General features: G+C 39.5%; 1 protein-coding gene across 10 annotated transcripts in view; it reads left to right on the top strand.

Moving 5' to 3' along the window:
- Positions 1–21,564, top strand: part of erc2 (ELKS/RAB6-interacting/CAST family member 2) — an 846,554-nt gene that overhangs the window by 396,164 nt on the left and 428,826 nt on the right. For all 10 annotated transcript variants that reach the window (XM_087994311.1, XM_087994312.1, XM_087994315.1 and 7 more), the window contains one exon: positions 12,903–13,040. In XM_087994311.1, coding sequence (XP_087850437.1) covers positions 12,903–13,040 — 138 coding nt within the window. The remainder of the gene's footprint in view (positions 1–12,902; positions 13,041–21,564) is intronic.

Genomic DNA, 21,564 nt, shown 5'->3' with positions numbered 1-21,564 from the left:
TATTTAAGCCACTATGCCAAGCTCTCAAGGTGGCTTGTGGTGAATCAAATTGCTAAGGATAGACTTTGTATTTCTGCTGTGCAGCGCCCGTGCTCACAAAGGTAGCGTGTATATAATGAAAATCATGCTAGCACTGAAATTACAACCAAGCAGACTATTGGCATGCTAAAACAATGCTACTAGTGTATACACAACTCTGCAGATCTCAGCATACTAGAAATCACGATCATAAGCTATTGCGCCATTATAAGAGCACAATCCTTGCTACTTGCTGTGGTGACTAGAGGAGGAAACTGATACAATCCCTTTGTGACTGGGTTTGTCAGTGATGAAATGATCTACTGAAATAACCAGAACGAGCAACCACAAACCTTCATTCACCAACTGTCAGCCCAATTTTCATAAATTTCATTTTCTAGTTGAGAATGTGATGAATTTAACCTGTCAGTTTACCATCTATAGATTATATAAAACCCAGCATGCAAATAACCTTCATCTTAATTTTCAGAATAAAAGAGGTTACATTTCACAATGCAATATAATTATTTGTAACGAACTGAATAGGTATGCAACCCATTTATTATTTTATGCTATTATTTTAATTTTAGTTGTTGATATCTATGTTAAGAACTATTATTAATAGTTTTTTTTTGTTTTGTCATTACAATTTGGCTCCTGTCACTGCAATTATTTTTCAATAAGCTAATTATCTATTTTTCTATCTATCCTTTCCACTCATTATCTTTACCTTTCTCTAATACTGACTATAACATTTGTTTGAATAGCACACAAGAGAGAAAACCATAACTAAGTAAATGTTTAAAACAAAATTTATAAATCAGATCATTGGTGGCAGCAGTTCAGGAATGCTCGCTGATAGGAATTCCAGGTCATTTACTGTCAAAAGGACAACAGGCTTGTACTGCACAGAGCTACTGTCATTCTCCTGGAGTCATATTTAAAAATCCTAGAAATGTATCTGTGGAAAGATTATTGGACTACTGTAACACCATGCAAACATCCTTTGAATACTGGTAGATTTGCAACTCTGACAGCAACAGCCTGAACCCACATAACAGCAAACTCATTTTCATGGTTTCATTAAAAGGTTCCACTGTACGACTCGGACATTAGATAGCATTTGCTTCAAAATAATTGATCCACTAGATGTTGGATTATTGTAGGATCTACAAATATTAACATAGTTAACATTAGTGTTGCAAAATCCTTTTAAATGATTATCACTATTACCTTTCTCATAAGTCCCTATTATTTCTTCCTTGATACGTTGGCCAAACGCATATTTACTGTTTTCGTCCTTTTCGATCACTTCCATAATTGATTTTTTGTCTTTGTATCTTAAATCTACACAAACTGATTCTACGTCTTCATCTTTTGAAACAAAAGTAATTGTTTCTGTTGAATGAATGTCATTCTTAATTAGCAGAATGACCGCATTAACTTTTCCTAGCATTCTGTCCCTCCAAATTTCAATCAATCTTGAATTTTTACGTTCTAACCTTGGTCACCTTACTGCCATGTTGCTATTGTGGCAATCAGAAAGCACATATCCATTTACTCAAGCAGACATTAATTTTAAATCTGAGATAAAGTTTTGTTAAGTGAAGGTATGAAGGGATAATGGATTGAAGGCTGGTATATGGAATTAGGTCACAAACTGGCCATGATCTGTTTAATAGGTAGAACAAGTTTGAGGGGCTGAATGGCCTACATCTGTTTCTATGTTCCTTGGACTTTTGTTCTTTGCCACAGGAACTCTCTCTAACACCTGATGAATTTATTCCCTACAATCTTAAATTCCAACACTCAACACAGTTTGAAAGGTACCGTGGTCTGTTCAGTCATCCATCTTGCAGCCCATGCTTTGGTCTTAGAGGTTGCAAGAGCATCAAACCAATTGTTTAATTGGATAGGCTAAGGCTTCTCCACTTGTGCCATCTCAATCCCATTACATGCCTCACTTGTAGTCATATCAGCCTGTCACTGACCAACTCAGATGACCCTAACCTAAGTAGTGTTACTGCCTCCTAGAACAAAGTGCCCAGTTTATATTCCTCGTCCCTGATGCATCACGGTATCTCAAGCTCAAATTGTAGTTAATACAAATTGAGACCAGGTTCCTCGAGGTATAGATCTTTGTAAACCTTGCCTTGGATCACACTGGCGTCCATTAGTTCCCATACACTACAGTTACAGCATATCACCTGCCCTGCCATATCTTTTGCATTTTGATTACCTAATTAATTGTTTTATGAATTAAATCTTAACATCTAGGCCTTCCTGTGTTTATATTCTTAGTATTTCAATTAATGTTCTACTCATTCATATTAAAATTTTCTAGTTTACCTTCGATAAATAGGTAATGATTATCAGTCAGTCACCTACCTGCTTCCCTGTACTGTCGTACCTTGGATCTTTCTTCTCCAAATTTGACTCTGAGCCTACACATTACAGGCTTTGGTTCCACTCCCTCCTCTGGAATCTTGGTGCTTATGATGTTTGCCGACTGTAATTTTGAAATAAAATTCAGGAATTATTTACCTTATGTTTCACAATTTCATTTTTTTCAATTCAATTTAAATGCATTTTTTGCAAGAGTACCTCAGTTTTCTCTCATTTATTTGCTTTGTTTTAAATGATGTATGCACTGTTATGTGGTTATATTACCATAACAAAGGATTTATTGTTTTTTCTGAATTGCTGTTGTGTAGATGGTAGTTGACCAGCTTCTTGAGCCACTGTTGTCTATGTGGTATAAGTTGTCAGGTAAGGAGTTCTAGGATTTTGACCCAGCTATAATGCTAGGTCAAGCAGGTGTATTACTTGGTGGTGGTGTTCCCAGGAGTTTACTGTCCCTGACCTTTGAGGTGGTAGATGTCACTAGGGGTTTGGAGGATGCTGTTACTGAAGTGCATCTTATAAATGGTGCACACTGCTGCTACTGAGAGTCCCTAATGAAGTGAGTGAATATTTAAGGTGGAGGTTGGTGGGTCAATTGACTTGGCTGCTTTACTTCTTCAGTGGTGTACAGCTGCTTGTGTATGAGATTTGTACTCGTCTCAGACAAGTGGAGGGTACTCAATGATGCTTCTGACTTTTGTAGATGGTGGAAAAGCTTTGGGAGTTAAGAAATGACTAACTAAATTCTCACCCTCTAACCTATTCTTGGACCCTTAGTTTTTTTTGTTGTTGTTCATGTAAAAACTGCAGCTATGAGAGAAGGTCAGAGGCCTGCTTTGTGCTCAACTGGCTGCCTTGATACCAAGCTGAAAATGTGTTGCTGGAAAAGCGCAGCAAGTCAGGCAGCATCCAAGGAGCAGGAGAATCGCCGTTTCGAGCATGAGCCCTTCTTCAGGAACCTTTTGCCTTGATACCAAGGGCAGTCATGCTCACCCCATCTCTCAGCTTCTTTGTCCACTTTTAAACCAGGGTTATAATGAACTCTAGTATATGATAGTTCTGGAGGGGCCAAAACCGTGTGTCAGTGAGCAGTTTTTTGCTGTTTTACCCCATAATTTTCATGGATTATGTTTGTAGAATCTCATATTTAAACGTTTGCCATTCTTGACCAAGCTGTGTGCTTCGCATTGTACTACCTTTCCCTGTGCTGTTTTGTTCTCCTCCGTGTTGGTGTCATTTGCTATTAAGAAGCATGGCTGAGATTATGGCTTCAGTCATGTGGAAACATTTTGTGCAAATTTAAATGGACCTCACTTACCTGATTTATCTGCTGTTGTAACTGGTAGCTGTAAGGATCTTCCGTTAAGAGGGAATAAACGTTTAGTGAATGATTGTTCATGGCCAGTATGAATTATACAGAGATTATGCAAACTAATTAGCTGGAATGTTTCATCTTTATACGTAGTTGTCCTTTTGGGACAGTCCATCTGTTTAATCAAAATTATCAACGGTGTGTGTACAAAATGAACTTTTTGTAAGTTTTTCAAGCATTTAAAATTTTGGATTGTTTTATGGTAGATACTGCAAGTTATTTTAAAACTTATAAATAATTGTAAATAATTCTATTTTTAAATGCACAATTTTCACATATTCAGTGAATATTGTAACAAAGATAATTTATATTTTTTTCTTGGAGAGTTTTCATTTTGAAGGATTTTGAAGAAGAATGTTTATTTAAATCTTGCGGAAATAGCCTGGAGTAGTTTCTTAAAAATGGCCTTTGAAAGGATGTTGAAATGTATTTTTAAACAAGGCTTCCTATAAGTTACATGACTGGTAATAACTGCTTTCTTTGATCTTAGATCTATACTTGTAATGTCAAGGCATACAAGGCGATGGACAAAGTGCTGGTACATGTGATTAGAATAGTTTGATGGTTGGTTTTGACTGGTGTAGATATGATGGGCTGAAGGGCAATTTTTTGTGCTATAAATCACTGAGTTTACTGTAGTTCCCTGCTGGGCTTATTTGAACAGTCACTGGTTTGAAGAGCTTGCTTTTCCCCTGTTTTCAGTTAGGGGACAAGAACCCTGCAAAGGAGAATTGCCCAGCTGATCTCACCTGTTCTTTGGAATCATCTTGTTCAGTTTGCTCTTGTGAAAAAGTGTTTGAAAGAGCATTTCAAGATTGTATTTCGTGAGTAAGCCAAGTCTGCAAAGATTCCAGTGAGAATTGTGTTTGGTTAATGGCTTATGGTGTTCTTTTTCCAGAAGCCAGTCTCTGGAGAGGAACCAGTCTTATTGCAGTGACTCAGCTTTGTTCTGATAAGCCAATAGTCATGCTTATTAAGAAACATGTTTCATAAATATTTATTATCTACAAGTTAGTCAAGTATTTAATTGGCTATCTCAGCAGTTGGAAAAGCTTTTTTTTTGTGTTCTAACCCCATGGAAGACTGGGACCAGAGTAATAGTGCAGTTTTCCAGCCTTGGTGATGATAATGCATAGAATTTTGGAAGTTAAAAAATAAAAGAACTGTCACTTAGCATAAAGTCAACTTCTATCCCTATGCATCAGTTTTATCTTGCATCTAGTAAGAGGTTTATTAATCTAAATCGGATATTTCTGAAAAAACAATTGATTAAATATATATGTGTACGCAAGTTCTGGGAACCACTTTTGTTCAAAAGTTGAAATAAAAGGTTTCAAGTGTACTTTCAGAGTTAAGTTGTCCCGTTTTCACTTTCTTTGGTTCCCCTAAGCCTTTAGAATACATCAAGTCCAAAAAAACCTGGTCTGTAGCAATATAGCTCGTCCACAGGTACGATTTGCTGTAATCCCCGGAGTACTTAAGGAGCATTCAGTATCCAGTCACTGAAACAACAAGATTAACACATTCAATTTATTGACAGAGTAGATAACATGAAAGAATGCTTTGAGTTGACTTGATTTTTGTATGATGCAAAAGAAGTGTTCAAAGTTGGCAAAGTATTTAAAATCCTTTTTTTAAAAAAAGGGCAAAATATGAGAAGCCTTGTGAGACGTTAGCTGTATTTAATGAATGTGAAGTGTTAAATAGGCATTGCAAGTGTTATAGTCTGAAAAACATGCACCATTTCCTTTAAGTAAATCCTCATCTAAATGAAATGTATTTATTTGAATATTTTTTAGTGTAAACATTAATGGATAGAAAGCAAGGACATTTTATTAAAAACACGCTAGAGTTGAATATCCATAAATATATTTCATATGTTATGTATTTCGAACAGTGTTGGAGAGAGACATTGTAATGTTTAAAACTAAAGAATATTAAAAATATGTTGGTTAGATGCAAATGGAAATGACTGATCCTAACAAAACTATGGGCTGTGAAGCTGTGCTGCGGTTGTACGTAGTTTGGCTCATTTATCTCTACTTTCAAACAAATAAATCTTTTGAATTTTATTTTCTTTGTCAATATTTACAACGGCTTTTTATAATTATGCACATCTCATACCATAGGCCCTTTGCAATGTATTTCTCTGATTAGTAATCTTACATGTGCAGTCATGTTTCTTTGGCACAGCATTGGTCTTTTTGCACAAGGCAGGCATGCAAACATACCTGTGTACGTTATGATGGGTAGCAGGAAAATGATTTGTAGATCTCTTAGTTTTGGGCTTGTGTGTGCAAGTGTGATATACTCAGCAGATGTTGGCCCTGAGCCAGCATAGGAACTCCATCACAACTGTAATTGATTCTAATTCTACATGGACAGTATTCCATTTATAAGAAATGAATCCTTTTTTAAGCGCACGTGTTGTGGGTTTATGAAAGGAGAATCTTTACTGAAATATTATCTTAATGGAGGCGTCTTTACTGTTGAAATGCTTTTGGAAATGTGACCCAATATGCAGTACCTCGGATAAGCCACAAGGTGGCAGATGCAAAATTCCCCTGAAAATTTCAAAACTGGACTGAGGTGCCAGTTCTTCAAACCAATTCACACTATTTTTGAATAATGAAAATGTTTGATTAAAACATGCTAACAGTTAAAATATACACTTTTAATCAATAAACTTGCTGTTATAGCCTTTTGCTCAGATATAATTTGAGAGGATCCACTTGCCAATAGATGGTCTTTTCAATTTTACAGTACAGAAAGGGTTACATACTTTTCTGCAGCTTTCATCGTAACTATACTTCTGTTTTAGCTGTTAAGTGCACTTGCTGCAGGCAAGACACAAAATGACAGATTGTCCTTCCCCTCCCTCAGATGAAACTCTCTACTTCTGTGAGGCATTCCAGCTGGCAGGCTTGGTTATAACTAATAAAATGCAATATGTACGTGAAAAGTAGATCTGAATGTCTGGGAATGCTGAAACTTAAATCTATGGCTGCAATGGTGGGAAACAAAGACCTCAAGTACCACGGTATTGCTGGTGGTCTTTTAAAACTATGTTAGTAAAATATTGAGATTTTACATGTAACCATTTAGCTTAAACAATGAAGTTCTAGTCCTGAAATATTAGGAACATCAGATATTTAAAATCAGTGCAATTTGTTACTACCTTAAATGTGCCTTTTATAAATACAATTTGTTCATTAATAAATAAGTGGCATTTATGTTTCTGAATATCCCAGTGAATAGTTTGCAAACAAGGAATCAAAACAAACATAGTTTTCTGGTGAAGCTGATTTAAAATGAACAGATAATTGGACCAGAGCATGCAGTCGTAATCCTGACTTTTGTATGTTTTGGTCTTGCATTTATGTTTGTAAGATTTATTCCTATATCTTCATGTGTAATACAAACTGCCTGTGTAAACTTCTGTAATTAGGTACGTTCTTCCAATAGTGTAACTGTGCCATGAAGAGTTCCCTCATGGAAAAGGTTGTCAGGAAAAATGGCACAAGATTTTTAAAATGGAAAATTGACTCTAATTCTTAATCCTTGCTAGTTTTAAAGTTAATATTATGTAGGGTATTGGAAAACTGCCTTTGTTTCAAAAAGGAAGGAGACAAAATACAGGTAACCATAGGCCAGTTAACTTAATATCTGTTATTGCGAAAATGTTAGAGACTATTATAAAGAATGTAAGAACAGAGTTATGATCAAGCAGAGTCAGTGAAATAATTGCCTTGTATAATTTATTCGAGTTCTTTGAGGAGGTAACAAGCAGGATTGATAAATGGGAAGCAGTGCATGCAATGTGTTTGGATTTTCAGAAGTTATTTGATAAGGTACTGCATGTTAGGCTACTTAACAAGCTCATAGTTTTGAAGGGAATGCATTAGCATGCATAGAGGTTTGATTAACTAATACAAGCTAGAGAGTTGGGATAAGGGGACAATTTCAGGATGGCAACTAGTAGAGTGCCACAGGGACCAGTGTTGGGGCCACAATTATTTATAGTACAGGTACACAATTCTTTATCCAAAATCCTTGGGGCCAGTTGCTTTTCACATCTCAGAATTTTTCAGATTTCGGAATAAATGGCATTTTCACAGTGAAATAAAACAAAATTACCAACAGCAGATGCACGTGTGAATAGTACAAACGCTGAGACACAGTTGATGCTGCCAGTGCTGGGCCATGCTGCCACGTCACAGCTGAGTGATGTGGTTCGAGTGGGTGTGGAGTTGGGTCACTTATTTGCACACCAAAATGATGCTCCACACTCCACGAAAAACATTTCTGAGCTTTTGAGTACCTGTATTTGTAGTTGATTTAATTGAGGAACATGAATATACTGTAGCCAAATGTTCAGATGACACAAAAATAGATAGGAAGGAAAATGGTGAGGGCAGTCAGTCTACAAAGAGGTATAGACAGGTTAAGGAAATGGGAAAAATGGTGGCAATGGAATGTAATGTGGCAAAATGGAAGTTTATCCACTTGGACAGGAAGAACAGAGGAGCTGAATATTATTGCAGAAAACTGTTCAGAGATGTTTGGGAGTCCTCTTGCATAAATCACAAGCTAATATAAAAGTTCAGCAGATAATAGGGAAGGTAAACTGAGGACTGGCCTTTATTTCAAAGGGAATAGAGTATAAAAAGAGGGAGGCCTTAATAAAACTGTGCAAGACACTTGTCAGATCACAAGAATACTGTGAACAGTTTTGGGCCCCTTATGTAAGGAAAGATAAACTGACATTGGAGGCAATCCGGACAAGGTTTACTCATTTGCTTCTGTGTACTGAGGGACCATCGTATGAAATGAGGTTGAGTAGGTTGGGCCTGCAGTCACTGGAGTTTAGAAGAATGAGAGGTGATTTTATTAAAATACAAAGAATTTAGGGGATTTTATAGGGTAGATACGGAAAAGTTGTATTTTTCTTGTGGGACAGTCTAGGGTTAGAGTGTATAATCTCCGAATAAGGGGTAGCACACTGAACATCGAAAAGAAGAAGAATTTCTTCTGAGGGTAGTTTCTTTGTGAAATTCTTTGCTGCAGAGGGCAGTCGAGGCTTTGCTGTTAAATATATTCAAAGCTGAGACAGAGATTTTCGATTAGTCAGGGTATCAAGGATCAAAAACAGAAATTGCTCAAAAAGCTCAGCAGGTCTGGCAGAATCTGTGGAGAGAAACCAGAGTTAATGTTTTGGGTTCAGTGACCCTTCTTCAGAAGGGAACCAAGAATTTTGGGGGAGAATGCAAGAGTTGGAGTCGAGGATTATCAGATCTGTCTTGATCTCATTGATTGGCAGAGCAGAGTCGATAGTGTGGTCTTCCCGCCTACATCTTTTGGTGTTATCGTACCACCTTTTAGATTTGGGATGTGTGTGATTGAGCCTAGTTATCCTGAGAGCAGCCTTCCTTGCTCTGGAATGTAGATTTGGTTTCATTAAAATTAGAGGGAAGGTCCAGCAGGAATTTCGGAGTAGTTGCAATTTGGGATGTTGAACAAGGGGCTTTTCACTTGACTTCACCGTGAAGGGCAAACTGAATTTTGGCCAACAGAGTGAAGAAGATGGTTATGACTTTGGACTTCCTAATGGATTGCTACTGTCAGTATGCAAGGAAAAGGAATTACAAATCAGATTCTGCATTTGATAATGGAAATGGCAGGAGTGGGGTTGTGCAGTGTCTTGGGATTGGCAGTGCTGAACTGTCAGAGATGCTGTCTTTGAGACTTTAAATTAAGGTCAAATGTACCTTATCAGCTGAACAAAACAGATCCCATGACAAAAGCTTGAAGAAGAGCAGGCGACTGATCTTGGTATCCTGGCTCATATTTCTGCTTCCAAGTCATTGCTAATCAGAAATTACCTGGCCATTGATATATGGCAATTTACAGGAATTTACAGCATACAAATAGGCTGCTGAGTCAGCTAGAGTACAAAATGACTACATTACATTAACTGTCAAGTCCTGTAGGGTATTCTAAAAAGCTTTCTGCTCCCCTCTTAATGTTCTCCCTGTCTATCTGTCTCTCTCTCCCTCGCCCTCCCACCCACCCCCCACCTCTGCCTCTCGCGCCCTCCCACCCCTGCCACTCGCTCCCACCCACCCCTCTGCCCCTGCCGCTCGCTCCCTCCCTCCCACCCACCCCTCCGCCCCTGCCGCTCGCTCCCTCCCTCCCACCCACCCCTCCGCCCCTGCCGCTCGCTCCCTCCCTCCCACCCACCCCTCCGCCCCTGCCGCTCGCTCCCTCCCTCCCACCCTCCCCTCCGCCCCTGCCGCTCCCTCCCTCCCACCCCTCCGCCCCTGCCGCTCGCTCCCACCCACCCCTCCGCCCCTGCCGCTCGCTCCCACCCTCCCACCCACCCCTCCGCCCCTGCCGCTCGCTCCCACCCTCCCACCCTCCCACCCACCCCTCCGCCCCTGCCGCTCGCTCCCACCCTCCCACCCACCCCTCCGCCCCTGCCGCTCGCTCCCACCCTCCCACCCACCTCTCCGCCCCTGCCGCTCGCTCCCTCCCTCCCACCCGCCCCTCCGCCCCTGCCGCTCGCTCCCACCCTCCCACCCACCCCTCCGCCCCTGCCGCTCGCACCCACCCTCCCACCCTCCCACCCACCCCTCCGCCCCTGCCGCTCGCACCCACCCTCCCACCCACCCCTCCGCCCCTGCCGCTCGCTCCCTCCCTCCCACCCACCCCTCCGCCCCTGCCGCTCGCTCCCTCCCTCCCACCCACCCCTCCGCCCCTGCCGCTCGCTCCCTCCCTCCCTGCCCTGCCCCCCCTACCCCTGCCTCCTTTTTCTCCAATACTGTCTCTGTCATGGCTGTCTGTCCATTTTGTTTGTTTGTCTTCTCTCCTTTTGTTTCTTTGTCTCTCACCTCGCTGTCTGTCTCCCCTTGTTCATTTCTTTCTCTTTTCTATCTCCCTCTCATTCTTTCTATCTCTCTCTCTCTGTCTCTCTCTCTCTGTCTCTCTCTCTCTGTCTCTCTCTCTCTCTGTCTCTCTCTCACTCTCTCTCTCTCTCTCTTTGTCTATCTGGTTCTCCCCTTCACCCTCTGACTATCTGTCCTCCCATCTTCCTCAGTCCCTCTCACTGCATTCCACCCCATTTGCCAATCTCTCTCTCTCTCTCTCTCTTTCTCTCCTGGCTCTCTGTGTTCTGATCTCAATCTCCTTCTTTCTGTCTCCTTTTTCCTCCTTATTCCTTTCAGCCTCTTCCTCACATTTGCCCTCACTCTAATTCTCTTTCTCAAATTTGCCCTTCCTCACCCTCTCACTTTCAATCACCTTTCCTCTCCCTCTTGTTTGCTCAAAAATGCAGACAAGGAATGTGAGTTGATCGCAGCTCTTTGAGCCTGTTCTACCTTGAGATAAAGTCATGGCTGATGTGAGTGTAACCCCGACTCTGCATTCCTGCACGTCCCCGATAATCTTTCATCCGCTTGGTAATCAACCATCTGGGCTACCTCTACATTAAACCTATTTGGAAATTGAGGAAGGGAATTCCAAAGATACTCACTGCTCTGAGAGAAAGAAAATGTTTCCTCATCTCTGTCTTAAATGGGCAAACTCTTATTTTTAAACAATAACCTTTTGTGCTAGATTCTTCTAGAAGTAAAACATCCTTTTGGTATCCACCTGGTCAATTCCCCTCAGAATCTTTTATATTTAAATTAAGTCACCTCTGATACTTCTCAACCCCAGAGGATACGATCTAACCTGTCTAGTGTTTCTGCCCAAAACCATCCACTCGCTCCAGGCATTTGACGCAGTATCAATCTGAGCTGCTTCCAGTACATGAACAGCATTTCATAAGGATGGTTCTGTATACAGTACTTCAGAAGAAGTACTCTCACCAATGTCCTGCGTAACTGAAGCATAACCTCGCTACTCCTGCTTTCTATTCAACTCGTAATAAAACAACCTTTCCTAATTACTTGATGTACCTGCATGCAAGTATTCTGCAATTTGTCCTATACAACACCCAGATCTCTCTGCAACGTCTCACCATTTAGATAATATGCTTTGTTTTATTCTTTCTGCCAAAATGGTCAAGTCACACTTCCCACATTGTACTTCATTTGTTAGATGTTTGCGCATTCACTGAACCCACCTGTATTCGTTTGGCGGCTTCTTGCATCCTCTTCACAACTAACTTTCCTACTTATCTTCCTCCCACTTTAATTCACCCTTCCTCCCTATTAAATCAATCCTGCCTCCCTCCCCCTCCCTGTTTTGCTCCTTCTAATCCCTCTCTCTATCTCCCTACCCTCTCTCTCATATTCATGCTTTCTCTCATTTGGCCTCCCTCTTCCTCTCTCTGTCTGTAACTTGTATCTCTCCTGATTGCCTTTTGCTCTGTGAGTCTCAGTCTGTTCCCCAGTGTGTGTGTCTCTGTCCCAATATGCTCATCATCTAGAGTCATACCAAGTCCAAAGTAAAGTAAGGTAGTTGTGGTTATTGGATACCTAGCTTTTGAGCTTCAGGACATTGGTGCAGAAATGCCCCAGGGCAATGTCTGAAACCAAGCCACTTTCAGCTGCTTCATCAATGACCCTTTCTCCATAATAGGGTTAGATTAGGGCTGCCCACTGATGATTGTGTTGACTGCCATTTGCAATTTCTCAGTTAATGAGGTCATTATCATCTGAGTGTAGCAAATTTTTTCTTTAAGAGAAAGGCTTCTTTGGCTCATGGATGACATTTGCGTTTTGCAACAGCCAGTCTTACCAACTTCCCTGAATATGCAATGGCACTGTTATTGTGAAATCCTGCATTGTCAGGCACTCTGGGAAGGTCATAATTGCCTAGATAATTAATGAGACACACCACATCATAACTCTGGTTACAGAAGCAGACCAAAGACTGGGCATTAGGCTGAGAATGATTTGCTTTTGAACTGTCGAACACTGTTCATCATCCACAAAGGTACAGCTGAGGAGTGTGATGGAGTAATCTCAAACTGCTTGGAGAAATGCAATATATAAGCAGGAATTACTCTTGCTGTTTTTAATGCAGATTTTTTTTTATATGCATTGTGAAATGAGAAGGCAAAAATGCACATTAATACTGAAACATTATTTGTTTGCTCCTACAGATTGAAAATCTTCAGGAACAACTTAAAGACAAAGATAAACAACTTAACAATTTGAAAGACCGAGTTAAGTCATTACAGACAGACTCTAGCAATACAGATACAGCTTTGGCAACGCTAGAAGAAGCTTTATCAGAAAAGGTAGTGAATTTTGCTGCAGCCCTTGAAACACCACTTATGCGTATATTATGGTTTTTCAGCATTACATAAAATTGATATGCTTTAATAAACATTGTGACACCATGTAATTTTCAGAAAACGATAACCAATGGAAGGTAGGGTGGTGGCACAGTGGTTAGCATTGCTGCTCACAGCGTCATGGACCCAGGTTTAAATTCTAGCCTCATATGACTGTGTGGAGTCACATTTTCCCTGTGTCTGTGTGGGTTTCCTCTGGATGCTCCGGTTTCCTCCTGCAGTTCACATCTGTGCAGGTTAGGTGGATTGACTGTGCTAAATTCCCCTGTAGCGTCCAGGGATGTGAAGTCTAGGTGGATCATCTGTGGTAAATACAGGGTTACGGGGATAGGATGGGGAGGTGTATTTGAGTGGATGTTCCTTGGAGGGCTGGTACAGACTTGATGAACTGAATGGCCTCTATCTCTCCTGTAGGGATTCTCTGATGCTGCTGAATTTAATTGAAGCATTTTAAGCTTTCCTAAAAAGTATAATGAAAGCTTATTGACATTTGTTTTAGACACTTGTTTTCGAATGGATTAAAAGAGATACATCAGCTAATAGTTTTGAGTGGACATTCACTAAATAAGTTTGAAAATTTAAGTTTAACTGCCATGCAGAGTTTGTAGCTAAAGGATCATGGAATAATTACAGCATAGAAGGAGGCCATTCTATGTTTTTAGATAGTTTATAAAAACTATCTGAAAGACACCCTCATTTACCTAACCTGCCTTTTGGACGTTGTCACTTAGTCACCGTTAAGCAGATACAAAAAGAATTGTCAAAGTTGAAAGTAGTTTGATACATCCTGAATCAGCCTGAAAAGGGGATGGTATCCAGTGGCTGCTTGTATCCTGTATTTAAATTGTCTGTAACTTGATGTAGGAATAAGATTCATTGGCTGATATTTCCAAGGGACAACATAGATTAAAATGAGACAAGGATGAATCATGAGGTCCCTTGTGGAATTCCAAAAGTGATTGTGTGAAGTAGAACAAAAACTATTGGTAGAGATGCCCTGGTTATGATTGTATTGCTAAGATGCCCTAAATGGGAGAAATTTCTTTGCTTCTCTGTGCTTTCCAGCACTTGGGCCAAATTCCATCTGTACCATTTGCATAACTAAAGATAACCCCAACCTCTTTGAGAATAATTCTTTGACACACCCACGGTCTTATACTCACCAAAATAAACACAACCTTCTATCCAGCAAAGGAAGTGACACTCGAACAAATATAAAATTCAATAAATATGGGTTTTATTGCAGTGCACACAAAATGCTTAAGGCCAGTTTTTATTACAAATCTAGAAACCTGGTTTGTTTCCAGCTTTTATTGTCAACATTGCTAAACTTCAGCAATTAAGCAATGGATTAAAAAATATAAAGTCAAGTTAAATGACATCCTGCAATTATTAGTGCTGTTCACAGACACCACTTTTATGTGGTTTCCCATAAGGTTCTCATTTAACCTCTAGAAAGCTGTAAAATTTAAAAAAATGTTGTGGTACAATTCAATCCCAAATGAACGAGTAAAAAGTCCAGAATTGGTTTAATGAAAATCGAGTTTTATTTATTAAGTCACTGAGCTAGCTGACGTATAGCTGCATGGCATAAAAGCTGGTTTTGTTATGAAGTAACACATTATTACAGCTGCAGACGATGTTTTGATGCTAATCATTTTTGTATAAGCAAGCTTTCATGCCTTGCATAATGTTGCTTTGAAATTTTTGATAACATGAACAATGCATTTAAATCAAAAGGCACTTTTGGCCCAGATGCTTCTGTTATAATAACAAAACCTCAACAGCACGTTAGTGTAAACACTTAACTATGCATTTGATGACAAAAATTCAAAAACATTAAACTAGCAAGTGTGGAAAACCCTGTTCCTGCAACCAATTCTGCAAATAGAAAGGGGCTGGAATTGAACAGAAGTTTGATTATATTTTATATTGCATTGGAGTATAATCATTTATTTTACATAATAAGATTAGGTTCTTTGGATGGATTTTCTGGGCAGTTTTCTGAGCACTCAGTTTTCCAAATGCCAAAATTCCATATTGCCATATGAGAGTTTTGAAATTGTGTCATCAGGCTTCCTGATTGTTGCATTATTACAATTGAAACTGATCATAATCTTAACTAGGTAACAGCACGTGCATATTTCCTGACCAAAGTTATTAGATACTAATTAAGATTGGAAACCTGAGCTGATTTTATAAGTTATTTTCTGTTAGCACAGGACCACTGATTTTAATTCAAGCTCTTCTGTTCTTCTGAGATCAACTCACTCAGCATTGCAAAGCATGAAACTCAGAACTGGATATTACATGCTCTCATTGTGCGTGTTTTCACCAAGGGACATATGAAATAAATAGGCTAGTCCACTGCCATACTATCGACCCCTGACCTCAGCAGCACAATAGAGGGTGGGCAGGTGCCAAATTAAGATTCAACTGAACTTATTAAAAATTTAATTGACCCCAATATGATGATGCCCACAGCATAATCTAGTTGGCATGGACAACTGGGTTCAAGTGGGATGTACATTTTTTTTAAATGTTTAAACAGTTGGAAAGAAGGGAGTAATGTCATTGAAGGAAGCCATCATCATCCATTCCACAATTTTTTTGTCCCTTGGATCTCACATCTTTGGATTTCTGCTATAAACTGCTTGGACACAAGGAAGATTGTAAATTATTTTAGCAAACTGAGTTGCTTCCATGAAATGGTACACAGAACAATCTCGGTTATCCGAAAGTCAGTTATCTGAATGTCAGATTATCCGAACAAGATCTCAAGGTCCCGTTAAAAGCATTATCTGTTATCTGAGCAATCAGTTATCCGAGCAAAATACTCCCCACCCATGAGATAATCGGGGTTGTTCTGTGAAGAAGTTTAAAGTATAACAACTGGTGGGGATGGTTTCAAGTCCAGGTGCTCTTTCCAGTGATCTTGGGCAGGTGTGTGTGTTTAATCTTTGTTTCAGGGCAATACGTTGGTTGAGGAGAGCAGGGAATTGCCTGCCTTTTATCTGACACCATTGATAACCGACAGGAAGCATGGAGTTAGCAGTGGTTGAGAATATTCATTTAGTAGTGATATGTTTGCATTCCTTCATCTTTTAGCCTCACAAAAATTAAATTGCAAAGTTGTTTGTTTGGAATGGCATCCAGCAATTCTTGTCAGGTTTATTGTTTCAGCTTCTTAATATTGTACAAATGAGTTGAGCTTTGGCAGCTTGCACATTGCCAATTTTTACACAAGAATTCCAATTGGGATCCTATATAGAAAGACCCTGCTTTCCATCTTGGAAGTAGCTTCCCACCTGAAATAACTGATCAATGGGTAAGCCAAGCCATTTTCAGGCTGCTGATACCCCACTTATGGAGAATGTTAAAATTGATTTTTGTTTTTCACAATCTGTTAAGAACACACTAACATGCAGTATCTTTAGCAAATTTGTAGACCTTTTTGGCTTATGCCCTTCAGGAATCAGCACAAAATTTGGCAATCCTGAACCTCAAGTTTGAGTTTAAAATAAGTGATGCTGAGAGAGGGTCCACCAGATTGCCAACGACCACCTCACCCTACCTACCCCTAAACACCCAAACCATGTATAGGATATGTGCAAGGAATCAAAAACCAAAAAGAAAGAAACCTCCTTTATAATGTAAAGTTCTGTTCCTTAGTTATCCATGTTTCTCATCAGTTAAATAATTAATAATATAGAGTGGCTGATCTAAAAGCTTAGTTTTAATAAAGTATTTTGGAAGTGCACAGAATAGAAAGGCCTCTCCCTGTAACTGGGAAAGAAGATGTCACTTTCTATTATCCCGACTTTTCGGACTTGGCCTCATGTCTCTGATTTTCTTAACATTGTCAATACCATCCAGGTTTTCTCATCTTGACCAGGATTGGTAACTGAAGTCATGGAGCATGCTCACCTATTGTAACAACAAATGGGTGAGTTCTACAGAATTGGATATCTCCGGAGGCATTTCCTAGTCTTTTAATCTTTGTTAGTTTATCTGACTATTCCATGTTATTGCTTGAAAAGTATACTTGACAAAGAGGCAGCTATATTAAGAGCTTATACTTCTACATAGCCAAAGTAGATGGGCTCTTAAAATTATTTACATTGAACTGTTTCAAGATGCTAGTAGCATCAGTCCAATTACTTTCAAGTTGAGCACATTGGACAATCAGCTTTCTTCAATTTTATGTGGTTTTTTCAGATTTGTGAATCAGGAAGTTTTGAGCAGTGTTTCAGGACTGATGTTTAAAACATGACTTTTTTTTGAAAAAAGCAAAAGCGTTGTGGTATTAGTTATAATGGTCTAATGTTCAATTGCTTGTTACGGATTGATTAACTCTGTTAATTATAAACCATTTAAATTCAATGGCTGCCATAGCAGGTCAGAGACTTGCGATTCTGCAAGTGTTGTGTTTTCAAATGATACCAGAGATGAAGGTAGATGCTGATTCACATGAGATTGAGTTGCAGTTTTGGTCAGCGTACAAGGGGCATGTCATTTAGAGTCTGTCATCTGTTTGGGTTACATATTGGTACCAGTTTCACTATCACAGGGTTGCAGGCAATAAGGGTAAGGGACTGGTATGGGCACCGGATACTTCATCTACTTTTCATTTTGTCACTGCTGCATTGAGGTAATGGCTGAAGTGATAGAATGCAGGTTAGTGCTCTGCTCTGGCATCCACTGACTGATTTGTTCGAGCTGGCTTTCTGACGGTCAGCACCCTTTTGATTGAGGAAGCCAGGCTTTCAGGATGGCCAAGGCCTACATAACAAAACACAAACATTTAGGCCTTAAATACTTCCTATCTCTTCATTCCACCCATGTTTGTTGTTAAGTACCATTGCTGGATCCGTAAGCATTCTGCCTCTTTGATTCCCTGACTCATCACCTGTGATCATGCGTTGTATGAATGGAAGTCGCCTTTCCAGAGCCATCCCCTCTGCTGTTGTCAAAGATCTAAATCCAGGGGATGCCTGCATCTGTCATGCACTGTTCATTGTTATTGTTTCTTCTGTAAACAGAAGGAGGGACACCATTAAATTAGCCACAAAGGTTAGTACAATATTTAAGTATTTGTTAACCTTCTGGCCTACAATAAGAGTTCCTACCATTTAGTGGACTTTCTCAGGTTGCCACATGCAAACACCAAGAATGCATCACCAGTGGCGATATGGAGAACTTGCCCATGTGACTTGAAGGGACCAGCAATGTGTGTAACACAGCAGTCAGGATTGGGGGAAGTGGTGGGTGACCATACAGCTGCTGACTTCCTCTGCAATCTCTGTGCGTCCTTGCTTGGTCAGCTGGGATGGAATTGCCTTGCCACACCTTGAGAGGAGGTCCAGTAGCCTCGATCTTGCATCTGGAGGAACTTGCAGGGTGCCTGTCCATTGGCATGTGGGTCTCAGCCTCCTGACTGTTGCTTGAGACCTGGGTTGAGGCTGTAGGATTTCTGGTGGCCTTCACTTAGCGAGCGGGGTGAAAGAATTCAATCTTTATTTGAGAACCTAATTTTAGTGTCTGAGAGATGAGGAAACAAATTAGGGACTTTTATGGCCTTTGTGCATCGGCTGTACTTCCTGAAGCAAATTTATCTGATGAAACATTTGAGGGAGCTACAGATGAGTTTTTTAAAAACAAAATTGACATTTTAGGCCCTTAGGTCTTGACAGCCTACAAATTCCCTGGTTGGGGAAATCACTGAATGAAGTTTCTCCCTTTCTTCTCAGGCTTTTGGAAACTAATGGAATAGGGATCAGGAAAACCACTTTGATAGCCCCTTAGTGGCTGTGCAGACTTAGATGTTTGGACCAGCTGTGGCAGTTAAAAATTTGATCCTTTTCTTTACCATCTGACGAACATTTCAAGTCCCATATGGGAGGCAGGTTCTGAACTCTCCACACACCAACCCAACTGACTGCATGCTAATTGAGTGAGAGAGGTTAAGTGTTCATGGCCTACAGAATAAGGAATTCTGAGTGTTGTTGCATAAAGAAAACCTACCACCCAAGTGGTATTTGACAGCAAGAAGCATAGATTTTCTGACAGAACGTGACACCAGAAAAATTGTCCTGCTTTGTGGAGAAAATCCTTAAAATGCTTTTATGTCTTCACAACATGATATTCTTCAGGTTTTTTTTCACAAACCAAGCTCAGCCAATTCTTGTAATACCAATAGCAAAAGAGTATACTCTTACAGGAATTGCTGAAAGAAGAAATAATGGTCTTTAATATTGAAATGTATGATGACAGTCATGTGGCCTAGAACTCTAGCTCTTGCCTGGCTCTGAATTTAATAAGAAGCAGCAGATCATTAAAAAAAAACCCACCAATTTGACCCATCCACCTTCAGTTGAGCACAAGTGAGCTCAACCATGTGACCTGAAAGCAACTTTTATTTTCCTGATTTTGTTGATTCAGTGGACTTCCATTATCCAACCTGGAAGAATTGAGATATACCAACTGTCACTGTCAGTGTTATTGCACATGTGAAGGGTCATCATTCCTACTTCTTGGATCTCTTTTTCAGTGCTCTCTCCCATCTCAGCAGTTACCAGGTTCTGCTTTCCATTTCAGTTACCGGTTAAACTGCTCAGATTCCAAGTAAAATAGAAACGGAATACCATTGTTTGAATTTTTTTTCACACTTTGAACCTTTAATATTTTGCTATATAGTGCTAAACCTTTGTTCTTGAAGTGCATGTTTTTGTATGAGTCAATTTTCCTGCAAGGAATTACGATATACACATCTGGCAGACAGAACTTGCTTATTTTATAGCTTGCTAACTTCATATTGGAATGGAAAGAAAATTATTCATCATATATCTTGAGCTATTTGCTAATATGTTGTGAGCTAATATTGCATCTGAATACACCAGCAATAAGATAAAGCAGTAGTATGTCACTTTGCGTTTGTAGTTCTCACCTAGTTGATCTTTATTATGCCACCAGAGAGATTAACCAAGCTAAATTCTGATCCTTAGCCAGCGGGGGTGAGGAAATATGGAATCAATCTTGAAATGAAATTGATCTTGCACACCTTTGAGCTGCCAGATTAAGACCAGCATTGCTGGAATCTGAGGGCCTTATATGATAGTTCTTTCAGGGCTTTGAACCGTAGACACAGTTAGATCAGTAAACGCTAGAACAAGAATTACTTGTTTACAGGTTTAACATTTGATTTTTTTTTATTCCGAAAATAAATTGTGGACTGCCAGGACCAAGAACAGTTGAATTGCTTTGTTACACCTCGTGCTGTTACAGTATTCATATAAGTGCATCATCTTACATTATTGTCACCAATTTACAATTGTGGCAGCTTATATACAGTATGAGCTCTATTATGTATTAATTTTGTCATAACTTCCAATTGGGAGAAAGTGAGGACTGCAGATGGTGGAGATCAGAGTTGAAGAGCATGGTGCTAGAAAAGGAGGATTCTGCTTGCTTTCTCAAAACTGTTTTCTCAAGCTGCTCTGACAAATTCAACAACTTATGCACATATACCCACAAGGGCCTCTGTTCCTGCATCCTCTTTAGAATTTATTTGTTTAGTTTATATTACCTCTTTTGTTCATCCCATAAAAATGTACCACATTGCATTTCCTCTGTGTTTAAATGTCATCTGCGTTTCATCTGCCTCAGTTTGTATTTTGAGTTCCATCATTTACTTACAAGCTGCTATTACAGCTCCAAGCTTTTTGTTATCTGTGTATTTTAAAATTGTGATTTGCACACCTCCATCATTGGTATGTAGCAAGAGAAAATAGTGATCCTAACATTGAAGAAAGTACAAGGTTTGCACCTGATGAGACCTCAGATAGAAAATACATATCTAAGAATGATTTTTTGACTGAACACTTATGAACAGTGGTGTTCTTCCCAGCCAACAGGGGACTTTTTCTCTTCTCAATACATACAAATGAACTAAACTTAGTATTGAGAGACACATTTGTAGAGGACACAAATGTAGAGCATGGTTAACTGTGAAGAGACCTACTGGTGATTTCAGGAGAGGCATTACAATATAAAATGTAAAATATTGATAGGCTTTTATAGGAATAATGATGTCCTCTTGGTGGAGACAGGTAATTTTTTTGGGAATCTGATAGTTCAAATGTTTTCTGAAAAGAATAAAGTCACAATGTTTAATCCTTAAAATAAAGGAATTTTGCCTATATAAGATTTGAAGAATATGAATGACAGCAACTGCACTCCCTTAAATAGTCAGTGACATGAAAGAGAGTAAAAGTACAATGAACAAATTACTTAGAAACTAAATGGACCTTTTTAACTTACCTTGTATGCCCAGGTGCCCAAAAAACCCAAGCCACGTGCTCATCAGAAATTTGAAGATTAACCACTTATTCTGAGTACTGTTTCATTGATTTTTTTAAAAAGTTGAGATTTTCAAGGCCTTCCATTTCCTTCCTGTAAGCTTATCTCT

Source organism: Chiloscyllium plagiosum, unplaced genomic scaffold, assembly GCF_037043375.1.
Source record: "Chiloscyllium plagiosum isolate Xiang-an unplaced genomic scaffold, Cpla_swu_hap1 HiC_scaffold_14, whole genome shotgun sequence".
NCBI classification, from domain to species: domain Eukaryota; kingdom Metazoa; phylum Chordata; class Chondrichthyes; order Orectolobiformes; family Hemiscylliidae; genus Chiloscyllium; species Chiloscyllium plagiosum.
This window is presented reverse-complemented; position numbering and strand designations above follow the sequence as displayed.